This window comes from Anarrhichthys ocellatus, unplaced genomic scaffold (genome assembly GCF_004355925.1).
Source record: "Anarrhichthys ocellatus isolate YVR2014 unplaced genomic scaffold, GSC_Weel_1.0 scaffold69, whole genome shotgun sequence".
NCBI lineage: Eukaryota > Metazoa > Chordata > Actinopteri > Perciformes > Anarhichadidae > Anarrhichthys > Anarrhichthys ocellatus.
This window is the reverse complement of record NW_022280099.1, coordinates 877,601-890,675: the sequence shown is the minus strand read 5'-3', so window position 1 is coordinate 890,675 and position 13,075 is coordinate 877,601. Positions and strand designations below refer to the sequence as shown.

At 38.8% G+C, this 13,075-nt stretch overlaps 1 protein-coding gene across 1 annotated transcript in view; it reads left to right on the top strand.

Moving 5' to 3' along the window:
• Nucleotides 1-2,087: 2,087 nt before the first annotated feature.
• mark3a (MAP/microtubule affinity-regulating kinase 3a) overlaps nt 2,088-13,075 on the top strand; it is a 20,912-nt gene continuing 9,924 nt past the window's right edge. The window contains exons 1-4 of the mRNA XM_031873131.1: nt 2,088-2,718; nt 6,356-6,538; nt 7,260-7,313; nt 12,119-12,167. Coding sequence (XP_031728991.1) covers nt 2,668-2,718; nt 6,356-6,538; nt 7,260-7,313; nt 12,119-12,167 — 337 coding nt within the window. The 5' untranslated portion in view covers nt 2,088-2,667. The remainder of the gene's footprint in view (nt 2,719-6,355; nt 6,539-7,259; nt 7,314-12,118; nt 12,168-13,075) is intronic.

The window sequence follows — 13,075 nt, the reverse complement described above, 5'->3', positions numbered from 1 at the left end:
CCCCCCCCCCCCCCCCCCCCTCCCCCTGCTTTGTGGCATGACTTAACATAGCGCTTTACTTGCTGCACATTAACTCTGTAATTTTGAGATGTATTCTGTTGATGAAATTAAGTCGCTTTGGGGATTTTAATCATGGGTGTTTGGGGATCATTTTGACTGCACATGTTTCTTTTTTTTGGTCCCTGTATTTTTCCAGTCATTAAATAAATAAAGAATGAATGTTTTGCTATCCACTACACTCTATTTTTATTGTGTAGAGTCATGGAACGTTGAGTAGCAACTGTTTACGTATTTTATTTTAGTCATTTGAAAGCAAAAAATGCCAGTCTGTAGTTCTGTGAAAACACGCAAAATATTTGTTGAGTTTGACTGTCGAATATGGTAGTTTAATAGTAAAATATATATTATATAAACTAACTGCAGCCGTATTCCAAATATGTAGAAATTGACGACTTATAAATATATTTCACTTAAACCGGAGACATGAGGCAACGTGACTCGTACATAAAAAGCTGGACATAAATATAACTCATCAGGAGATGATGCATTTGCACTGAAATGTGACTCATGAATAGTGAAAATTGGAATTTTAGGAAGATTTCCGAGTAATTTGTATGAATATGGACTTGAATCCTCTGTGTAGGCTTGAATTCATAATTTAGGCTCTAAATTTTAAAACGTTATTTCTAAGTTCAATTGTCTCGTTGTTCTGCGTTTCCTCCCGTTTTAATAACTGAATTTGTGCCAAACTATTTTGGTGTGAAGCTAGATAAATAAATAAATCCCCTCGGAGACGTTTCCTCCCGGATGATGACGCTCCTCTCGGTACTTTCTGCTCCAATGAGACCGGAGCTTTCAGCCGGTTTCCTCACTTCCTCCAACCGTTCAGCTGGACTCACTCATGCTGCGTTCATGTGCTGTCGGAAACATAGATCATCACCTTTCAACACAATTGAGTACTTCGACATTGTAATTGACTTGTATATTATAATTAAATATTAATTGATAGTTATATTCCACCACGATCATAATTAATATTCTAAGTAGATTTACTACAATTACCATACTTTAGTACAATTTTGAGGTACTTGTACTTTACTTGAGTATGTCCATTCTACTTTATACTTCTATTCATTACATTTTAGAGGGAAATATTGTACTGTTTACTAGACTACGTGTATTTGACATTTTAAATACTTTGCAGATTAAGATCATTAATATAATATTAAACATTTAACTAATAAATGAAGATGTATTATGGATTAAATTGATACTGATTACCAGTAGCTCCACCAGCTGCAACATTAAAGTGATGTGTACATTAATCTATCAAGTAGGGAAGTATTGTACTGTTTACTGCTCTACATTTATGATACACTTAAAGTTACTTTTTACCTATAAAAACATATGATATGATGCAGTACTATACTACTAAACTATACAGTATTGTACTTCTACAATTGGCGCCACTTCTACAACATTAACATGTTACATTAGTAATAGTAATAATATTCTAAAACAAAATAACACATTAAAAGTACTCATTGTGCATATTGAGTACTTTTGCTTAATTAACATTTTGAATTCAAGACTTTTACTTGTAGCTTAATATTGAATAATATATATATGATATATGATATATATCATATATATATGATATATAATATATACAAATATATAAAATATCATTATATTATTATATTATAATATATTATTATTATTATTATATATTATATGATATATATATAATTATATATATATATATATATATATATATATATATATATATATTATATATATAATTATATATATAATGTATTAGCTGATTCTATTTTGTTTTTTAATTAATAATCTAAATCTGTAATTTCAAATAAATGTAGTTGAGTAAAATTATAAAATGTAAATACTCAAACAAGGTTAACTCAAAATTGTACAGTACTTGAATAAATGTACTTAGTTCCATCCCACCACTGTTGATAATGAAAATAACGGTTGTTTGTCTGCATATGATAAAACTGTGACGTCGGAGCCTGGCAGGGGTCCCTGAACGCAGCCTAATCCAGCCCAGCCGCTGAGTAGCCATTTTGGTCCCACCTAAAACAGACAGAGCAGCTTCACTTTGGGTCGTCGGAGATGGAAGAAATCCGAGTCGACGGCGAGTATTTCAGCCACCGAAACCTCGTGAATCCCTCCAGGAAACATCGGCAGCTGACACTCGACGCCATGGCTTCTTTTTAAACAGTTGTGGGGAGAAAAAAGAAAAAGCCTTCTTCTTCTTCTTCTTTTTTGTAGAAGTGTCGACCGACAGCGCCTAGTTAGTTAGCTTCACTTGACTCAAACAAAAAAAGGACAGACGGACACTGATTTGATTTTTTACACGGGGGGTACGAGCGGTATGCACGCGCCATGTGAATAAGTGAACATAAGATTATTATGCTATTTTTTTTATTTTTTTCTAAGTGAGGGATTTATTTTTTTTAATTTCTGTCCCTAACTGTTCAGGTGCTCCTCTCTAACTCGTCCGGGTTGATCTTTTGAAAATTGTCACAACGCAATAATCTCTGGTTTTGTTTCGGTTACCGGACCGAAGGAGGTGTGACATTTTTATTTTTTATTTTTTGGGGACATCAGACGTCGACTGGTGGGATTAAGGACAAATAGAAAAATATGTCAACAAAAACTCCTCTGCCAACGGTCAACGAGAAGGTGACTGAAAGTGTGAGTATTAAAGGGTTGTTTATTGGGTGTTTCTGTAAACTGTCATTTAAAAAGGAGGTGGATATTGTGCTGATTATGTTGCACAATTGGACTTGTATATTATAGCTAATTGTTTCACACTTTGTTACCTTAATTGTAAACAAGCATATCCTCTACGTCAAACAAGCTCTTTAATATAATTCCTTGCGATATATTTACATTCAAATTATGTTCTTGTATACCTTTTAAAAAAAGGTAGATATGATGTAGATATTTAGGCCCAACCGAGGAACTAAACTACAGTACTTTGCCTGCTGATTCTGGCAGGCAACAGTAGCTTCTGTCTGGGCTCGCTTATTGGCTCTCCCCAGCTGTCACTCAAAAGGTTTCAACCCTTCAGCTTCCCTCGTTAGTCCTCACAGGTCCCGCCTTCTCTTGACCAACTCGTTCTCCCATCCGAAAGAGCGCTGTCAAGGTAGCGACAATGTAGCTTCCGGTCAAGATTTTCAAAATTAAACTTGTCTCTAGCATTTTAAACGTGAACATATTTAAATGTAAAAAATTATATTAGAATTATATATACCAAACGCCACGCCGAAGACCGAAAATTATTTCTTTTCCTGACAAAAAAATTCCAAAATATAAAGGTTACTACTATCTATTTTCATAATCTGTCAATCTTATTTACATAAATCTCATTAGGGCTGCACAAATATTTTCATTATCGGTTAATTCATTCAACATCTTGGTGTCAGACAATTGTGTAAAATGTCGGTTTATAGTTTTCCAAAATTGAAGGCGCCAGTTTTAAATAGATTTCTTTTCTGACAAATTGACAAATTGACAAAAACCGTAAAGATATTTAAACAAAAATGAAATGAACAAGAAAAACTAAATTTACTATTTCTATAACTGCTTTGTACTTTCTCTGACTGCTGTAATCCAAACTTAATCTTTTTGAGTATTTTTTTGTTCCCGTTTGTCTTGAATTCAGCGGGTTATATGAATTATAAACATATAAATACTCTGCTCTGTGTGATCATGTAATGTCATGACTCATGAGATGAGACTTATCAATAGGAGACGTTTTATTGATGCCTGTAGACAACTGAGACCTTTCATTATTCACAAAGACACGACTGGAAACCAGCAGAAGCAACAAGTGAAACAGAAGAAATCAGTTTGTTTTTATTCATTTAACCGGTTAAAACCCACCGAGATCAAATCTCTTTTAACGATGGAGATGTGGCCAACGTACACACAATAGATTACAGAGTAAAAAGTTAAGTCCATGCATCAGCAGAAGAAGTTAAATAGTCGTGTGTGTGTGTGTGTGTGTGTGTGTGTGTGTGTGTGTGTGTGTGTGCGCGCGCAGTATATTCTGATTGAGTATGTAGTATCAGTGTGGAGGAAGTATTCAGGTCTTTCCAACACTGAAATCAGCTGACTCGGTGCTTTTACTCTGAAAGGACACTGTCCATGTTTCGGTGTGTCCTCCTGTAGAGCCCCCACCCCCTTGTCTCTCTGTGGTTATGTGGGCTCTGAGTTGGGATGGTCTGGTTGTAGTGGGAGTCTCTGTGGGCCCCATCAGTGTCCTGTAGAAACATGACGGGCTCCCAGGCAGCCAGGAGACACCGCAGCCTCGTGAGTAACCAGCAAACTCTACTGCGACTTCAAGTTCAAGGAAATAGTTTGTTAGCCAGAAAACATAGAAGCGTAACATATTTCTGTGTCCTTGTATGATTAGCAGATGATATGTTGGAAGTGGAAGAACAGTTTAATGTGTCCCACAGGCTTTTACTACTTCTTCTGTGGTATTCAACAGTGACCGTATCCTATTTTTATCTCTCCTGCTATCACTGTAGGAGGCCTAAAATATATTGTGTGTGTGTGTGTGTGTGTGTGTGTGTGTGTGTGTGTGTGTGTGTGTGTGTGTGTGTGTGTGTTCGACCTCATTGAGGTTTATGGCATATTTCATCTCGTGGTATCTGTGAAGGAATTCACATGAAGTATTATGTTGTAACTTTATATTCTGTGTAATCTGCTTATTTCTGCTGTAATATCTGCACAAGAGCTCACAGAATAAGTTATGTGATAACTTTATGTATGTTTGATTGGATTGGGTTCCTGTGGAGTGAAATGTAAAGTAGAGATTCCTTTCTTCTGTTGTGACTTTGTATGGAAGTCTGAACTCTTGTTGTTCGTTTACTCTTTTGGGCCGTGGTCCCTGTTCATTGTCTGCAGGCTGAATGGGGTCAGATAGTTTGGGGATGGGCAGAGGGCACCGCTGCTAATGAGGCATCGGTCGGACAGTCGATACCGAGGCCGCACCGAGTATCTATCTAATTTAGTTATTTATAGCTGTTGGGACCCGGGGGGGGGGGGGGGTTTGAACACACCCCCCCCCCCCCCCAAAAAAAAAAAAAAATAAAATCCATCCTGACATCAGACGGAGCAGTTCATCTTTGATTGTAGTTAAAATATAATAAAAACCAGAGTGCATTGTTGTTTTATCCATTTTACCTCTGAATATATTTACAGCTTCTAACAATACAATAAAAAACTGATATTCTGACAAACGTCATAAATAAATGAATATACATTAAAGATGTGAAACATTTAAAGAAGAGAAGCAGAGGTGCTGTTACACACCAGATATTTAAAAAGTGTAAATATGGTTTAAACTCACTCGACTGATGTATACAGATCTGGGAACATTTTAACTTTTCAACGCTCTGCACAGGAGATCACTTCACATTTCATTAAGTAGTTTTATTTTTACGTCATGTTTAAAGGAGCTTCACATGCTTTAGATTTGATTTAAAAACAATAGTTCTACAGTAGAATATACCGATGGACAAGAGCAGAATAACGGCACGGTGCCGTCTGGTATGGAAGCTAACTGGCAGATTTCTGGTCACATGTCTTATATTTAGTTTTGCGTTACTTGTGTGTAGGAGACATTGACTGGAGCGTGAACATTTCATATGAATTTAATCAAACATCATCCAGAAGCATCAGAAAGTGTTGCTGCTCAGATAATCTTTAGATTCTTTAATATGGTTTTAATTTAGCAGTTTGCTTCTCAGAGGATTTAGTTCAACAGGGAATTTAATCTGTTACAATTTTGATAATGGATTAAATCACTTAATTAATTAATTAAATAATAATAATAACGATTAACTGGTTTCAATCCATGAGATGAGGATTTCAAGCTTGATCATAAACTGAAGTGTTTCAGACTCTGGATGCTTCTCACTATTTTGTGATATTTCATTGACAAAATGATTTAAACAATGAATCCGCAAAGAAAGGAAAGTTTATCTGTAAAGCACAATGTCAATTCAAAGTGCTATACATGAAGCATAAAAACTGCATAAAAATGTGTTTAAGAGTTTTGTAACGTGGATTTAAAGATGTAAAATCCTCTAGAAGTGTGTTCCCAATCTGTGTGGAGCCCGTCTGTGTATTCATGTCTTCATTTGGTTGATGAGATGATGAAACTGCCTGTAAACCACTGTTTATCAGCCATCTGTGGACGCTGAACTATAAATATCACCGTTTATTTCCTGCAGAGTCTGAGTGGAAACGTCACGCTGGGTCAACGTGAGTCACAGCGTGTTCCTCTAACACACTCTTTTTATTTTAATCCTCACAGCACACGTCTCACAGTAATGGACGCCAGGAGATCAGCACGCGCTCGGCCCGGACCGGCGTTCGATCCCGCAGCTCCGAGGAGCCTCAGCAGCCGCACGTCGGCAACTACCGGCTGCTCAAAACCATCGGCAAGGGCAACTTTGCCAAAGTCAAACTGGCCCGACACATCCTCACCGGCAGAGAGGTGAGGCGCTGTAATGGAGGGGGGGGGGTCATGTTAACGGAGATACTTTACTCCGGTGTTTCCATTAAATCTGACCACGTTCAGGATGTAAAGGTTTTGCTAAATTTAGAGATGCAGCATCACATTAAGTGAGTAAGTTCTCCCACATTCATGAAACCTCGACACTCTGAGCTAGAACTACGAAACCAGAAACTAAAGGAGCTTCTCCTCAGTTTGTAGTCTAAAGACGAGAAGAAGTCTGAAGTTTGACGGCTGGTTTCAGCTCTGGAGGCATTTTAACTGCCGGGCCGATATCCAGTTTTCATTACAAGCTATGCATTTCTGTTCCTGTCACATGTGTAGTTTTATTTATTTTCTCCGATCAGAGTTCCTCCTTTAATTCTGCTTGTGTGAACATCGTTTAACGTTTAAGAACTTTGTCTCAAAAGTGAACAAAATGATTTTCAAGAAACAAACTTTAAAAGTATTAAAATGTGTTCTTCATCGATGAGCAGAAAGAGAAATCTTCTTCTTAACACAGCGTTCACATTTTAACCCAACGATCTCCTCTTTAATGTGGAGGAAGTCTGAACTCTTATTGCTCTGATTGTCTGTAAAGTCTTTAAAAGATGAGTTCAGTCTCTCTGCTGCTCTTGATTGCTCTTCCTCTTCCTCACACTCCTCCTCTGCTGTTCCGTCTTATTTAACTCCTCGTTGTGTTCTTGTGTTTTTCTCTCCAAAGGTGGCGATTAAGATAATAGACAAGACGCAGCTGAACCCAAACAGCCTTCAGAAGGTAATCCCCCCCACTCTCACGCTGAGGCACAATTAGTTTATAAATTCATGAAGCACAACAGATTGGGTATTAATTGTGTAAATGGGAAGCAGTGCATGCTGGGACTGAGCATGTGTTAAGAGCTTTTATGATTTCAGTGGGAGGCCTCAGCTCATCATCGACTATTATAAGTACTCGGCTCTTTTACTACAGTAAGTGTAGTAATACCACAGTGTACAAATACTCTGTTACAAGTAAAAGTCCTGCATTCAAAATCCTACTACGCATCAAAATACACCAAAAGTACATGTCAGAGTATGTATGTATGTATACCTTAAAGGTGTACTTGGGTTGATGTACTTGGAGTACTTTCCACTGCTGATATCTGTGTTTCATAGTTTCTGTTCAGGAAAACAAAGTAAATAAAACTTCAGGGTCTCTTTTAAAAAGAGGCTTTTTGTTTTTATGAAGGTTTATTGGCCTCATAGAGAAACTGAAAATGTCTACTTTTGTCCTTTTTCTTCACACTGTTTGGTTGTTCAAGCAACCAAATCAGGAAGCGGGTTTTTGGTTTTAAAATGCACATTTTCAGAGTCTGCAGCGTGATTTCCTCTTTTTTTTTTTTTTTTTTTTTTTTTTTTTTTTTGTTGGTCTGAGAACGAGCCGATCATAACTCTGATTCTCTAGTTTGTGTGTGTGTGAGTGTGTGAGTGTGTGAGTGTGTGAGTGAGTGAGTGAGTGAACGAACATTTTGTCTGTCTCTCTTGGTCTGGAAGTGGTTTTGTGGAAGTCGGAGCGATATTGACTCTGCAGCTCCGGAGGCTTTTTTTTATCTCATCAGACAGGAAGGGGGGGGGGCAGAGCTTGGCAGCGATGGCTGCTGGTGATGACGATGGTGGTGATGATGTGCTGATGTTCAGCCGCCGCTCGTCCCTCGTCCCTCCCAGCGATCGGCTGCTAGTTTTCCATCAGTTTTTCCAAAGCTCCATTGATCGGGTCCTTTGTGTCTCAGAGGCCCTTTTGGCCCTTTTGGCTGCGACACCAGAAACACTGAGTCATGACGCCGCTGTCCACGCTCGCACAAAGCGGGGGGGCTTTGTGCGAGCGGCCCTTGTTGTTTTTTTAGGTTCCTGTTTAAACGTCAAGGAATTTGTCAGGTTATTATTTTTCCTGCTGCTCAGCAGGGATTCAGATTTCCTTTTAATGTTTATTTTAAGGAACTGGAACAGACTTGAAAAAAGAAATCACTTCTTAATCTATTCTTTTGTAATGATTGACACTTTAAACGTTCCCGTTCCTGTCACGTGTTTCTATTTATACACGTTCTGTTTCTTTCTTTCTTGGATATTCAGAGTTACAGGAAACACTGATATGGATCAGATTTGTGGATTATTTTAATTACATTGTATTAACTTCTCCATTAATTTACCCTAAACTGTTATTCACGGAAGAAGGAACCGATATCTGCCACCTGATTGGCTGATCCTCGTCACATTGACAGCGACGGCTTTGAGCAGTGAGTGATGTTCGGTCTTTATTAACAGGATCTGCTTGCAGTGAAACACTGACTTGTTGGTATTTTCAGACTCGACTGAACGTCATCGTGGACCTCAGGTGTGTGTTTGAAACGCTGCATTCAGGTTCACACGGGTTTTGAGGAACTGGATGTGCTGTTTGTATTTCGCTCCTCTTCTGTATCGGCCAACCTGACCCCTTACGTAACGAAGAACTGGAGAGAGGCAGAAAGCGTCTCATCGTCTCTGAAGCTACATGTTTATTTTCAGCCTCTGTTCTTAATAGTTTAGAGGCGCTGAGTCGACGTTCACATCTGTCACCCGGCTCCAAGCTAAACGCTCTCAGCTCCCACTCTTCTTCCTTTTTCTCCTTCTTCCTTTTTCTTTTTCTCCCTCCTCTTTCTCCTCCTCCCTGTCCTGACTCAACCTGCTGGCGTTCTTGTTGTCGTCTGGGGTCAGAGGTCAGCGTGTTGATTAAATGTAAACGTCTGCTGATGTTTTGCTTTTACTTTGTTTTCACAGAGCCGTTAAAAAAGCCGCAGACGTCGTTTAAAGCAACGTTTTAACACCTGGAGGCAGAGAACTTATGGCTTCATATTCAGACAAAAACAAAGACCGATGAGCCTTCGAGGCATTTTTAAAACTCATAACTTGCTAAAGTTCTGTTCATTTGAGGCCTCATGACTTCCTGAACTCGGTTAATTTGAACCAGAGTGTTTATTCCCTCGGGTGGATTTGTTTGTCCAGATGGGAACAATAACACTCGCGCTTTGGAGCGAACAAATAACTGAGAAGCAAGTTTCTCCTTTTTCAAAAAAGTAATTTTTAATGAAATAAACACCGGGGGTTGAATTACTGCAAGAACGTTGCTCTGACGTCCATCGTCGTTAGCTGATGTTGCTATAACCCGACAGGTGGGACTGAAGTTCAGCAGAAACGTGCATCCTGTTTATGAGCCTCGGATCAGTTCTAATGGAGGAAGATGACTGAAGGTGTGATGTCACTGGTGCTGAAGGAGCCTCGTATCGGTCACAGAGACGTGGTTGTGTAATCGGGACTTCTTCGTTGCATCACTGCGGTGGAATGACTGGATCTCGGTCGTGTTATGTGGTGAATCATCTGCTGTTTGTTTTTTCTCCACTAATTCCGTTTACTGCATCACATACCTGACAAAGTACTTCCGTGTACTGTAGTATAGTATTAAACTGTTCAACATATCTGTCCGGTTCTCTAGTTATCAGAATAGATGCTCTTCCTTCCAGCTCAGATTTGTTCCTATTTTCAGTATAATGATCTCAGTCTGAGTGTAGTGACAGTGAGGAGCCCTCAGGCTCTCCTCCTCCTCTTCCTCCTCCTCATCGTCAGACATGTCCTGGCTCAGTTTGTGAACATGGCTTCCAAACCGGTCGACTCGGTCCTGAAGGCCCCGCTGACTGGAGCTCATAATTTACCCCTCGGTTGTCTCTGAAGTGAGATTTATGATCTCCGTACCTCACTGCAGGATGTGGCCGTTCAACATGACTAGCGTCTTAAAAAGTGATACTTATCTTTGAACACTTTTATTTTTGGTGCTTTCCAGACAGAAACGGAAGGATGGAGACTGATGACATCAACATTAGTAGAAACTAGAAAGAAAGTATTAATAATCTCATAAATATGTCTTTTCTTATTTTGTGAAAGAAAAAGCCTAAAGATCAAAATGCGCAGTGATATGAAAACAAGCAAATCCCTAATATGGAGAACATTTTTACATCCCAATCGTGTAAACATTTTGATAAACATAAAAATAATTTATGATGTTTTGAGTAACAACTGGCCAAATCATTTCTTTAAACTTAACTAATTGTTCCAACGCTGACGTAGCTTCACCATCAGTGTGTCGTCGTATGGTTCCATACATTCCTGTCTCCTCAGTTTTGATTGTACTACATTTCCCAGAATGCTTTTAGTTGTTAGACTGTTTACAAGAAGTCGTGACGTCGCCCGTTGGTTTGGCTATTTAAAATGGAACCAAAGAGAACAGTTGGGTCTCAGAAGGATAAATGTGGAAACAATTAATTATCCGATTTAAAATGTTAAAAGTAAAAACTGACTGATTTAATAAATCTTGATGTTGAGCATTTGTTACGGCTTAAAGAAAGTGAGGATCTGTGTGATCGTCTGTTTTCTATCATTAATGGAACGGTTGGATTGTTTTGAACGTTTTCTAGTCAAAATAAACGGTTTGAAGACGTCGATTCTTTGCTCTGATGTACATTTGCTTTAAAGGTTTTTTTTTTTTTAGTTTTCTGGCTGCAAAAGCCTCACGATTTGTTGGTCCGTAAGCAAACACTGTGGCTACTCCTGCCGCATGAAACATTGATGCCTTTTTATATTGTTATGGAAGAGAAGAGGGCTGGGTGTAGTTCACAGCCGATCAATAATACATAGAACTCACTTCTTTCTTTTGTGCCCTCGTACGGCGGAAGACATAAAAGGCACTTTTGGCCGTTACAGATCAGCTGTTGTGGTCACTGGATGTGGAGGAGAGCGTGTGTCCACCGACTGTCCTGTTAGCGATGGAGACTGCCTCCACCTCTCTGCGGGGACTCCCGCTGCCGTGGGTTTCAGTAGTGATGAAATTATCGTGCGTGTGCGTGCTCACATGTGACACAAATATCAGACGCTCGGCGGAGGAGACGGTGAACTGATATTTAAAACATGTACGACGTGAACACCCTTTTACATTTAAATTATACATTCGTTATTGCTTTGTGACGTGGGAATGCCACTTAGTAAGTAAGTGCATACTGCTGTTGAGTTAATGGACCTGAAAGTACAGTTAAGTAAGAAAGACTGCAGTATAATGACTTTGTAAAGTATTCGTTTGAAGATGTATTTCCCTAGTTTTCCGGTACTCGTTTCTCTGCAGTACTTTAAGTACTATCAGGGCTCGTTGGGAGGACGGTAGTAAACGTCTTTGGGACGCAGTAAACTCACTATCGACGCGTCACAATCTTATTTCTTCCTACAAGTACTGGTTGAAATCAGCAGGACGAGAGCTAGTTAATGTTAGCCGTTAGCAGCCGGTGGGCGGTCTTGCTTGGTGCCATTGAGTGACATCATGATGTGTTCGGGCTCTAATCAGTAAAAATGAGCGTTGGGTGAAGGTAGATTCTATTGTTATATGTTCAAATGTGATCTTGTAAAATGTGGTCTCTGCTGAGAAACTTTAATATACATTTGTCTGTGCTGTCCTGAGATCACCAAATCAAAATATCACTTTTAATAACAACAAAACTATAAACATTAATTTTCTCTTTTTCGTTGCAGCTCTTCAGAGAAGTTAGAATAATGAAGATTTTGAATCATCCTAATATAGGTAAGTGGGTCTCTCACACTCAAACACTTTAATATGATTAAATATGAATGTGTGGTATATCTGTTTATCAAGTGACCGTACAGGTCGGTGTTTGCGCTCTGCTCGAGGGCTGTCTAACCTTTGACCTTTCTATCACATGATCCTCCTGCAGCACAGCCTGTATTTCATCAGCTTGTTTTTACTTGCTGATTCAGCTTTTAGTTCCTGTAGGTTGTGTAAGAGCACTAGGACCCCGAGTTTGTCTTCTAGACTAACCAGACGAGACTTCAACTGGAGGATTGTTGTGAGATTAGAAAGGAAGCTGTTTTATGAGCAGAACAATCTTTGGCATCAAACATCCAGCTGCGAGAGGAAATGCCAACGAACACCAAACCACTGCAGCGACAAGAAGCCAACCACAGCATGAGCTGGAGCAGAGAGGAGACATGGACTCATGCTGCAGCTCAAGATTATTGTTTTCATGAGCAGGAAAATTCATTAAACCGTCGTAATTTTCTAAGACAACTGAAGGAATATATTTAGGTTTTTAACACGATTTTTCTTTTTAAGAAAGGGAGCAAAAAAAATAGTTTTTCAAAGCAAATATTAAAGTAAGTAATAGATGTCCATGGTTTGATTATTGCTGTTAGAATTAGAACAGATAGCTCCAGGCTCTTCTTCAGACAGTCGCCATCTTATATAAATAAATACCCACAATGCATTTACAAGCACACGGTGTGTGTATATGTGTGTATATGTATGTGTATATATATGTGTGTGTATATGTGTGTGGGTGTGTGTATATGTGTGTGTGTATACAGTTGTGTGAAAAAGTGTTTGCCCCCTTCCTGATTTCTTATTTTTTTGCGTGTTTGTCACACTTAAATGTTTCAGATCATCAAACAAATTTAAATATTAGACAAAGATAA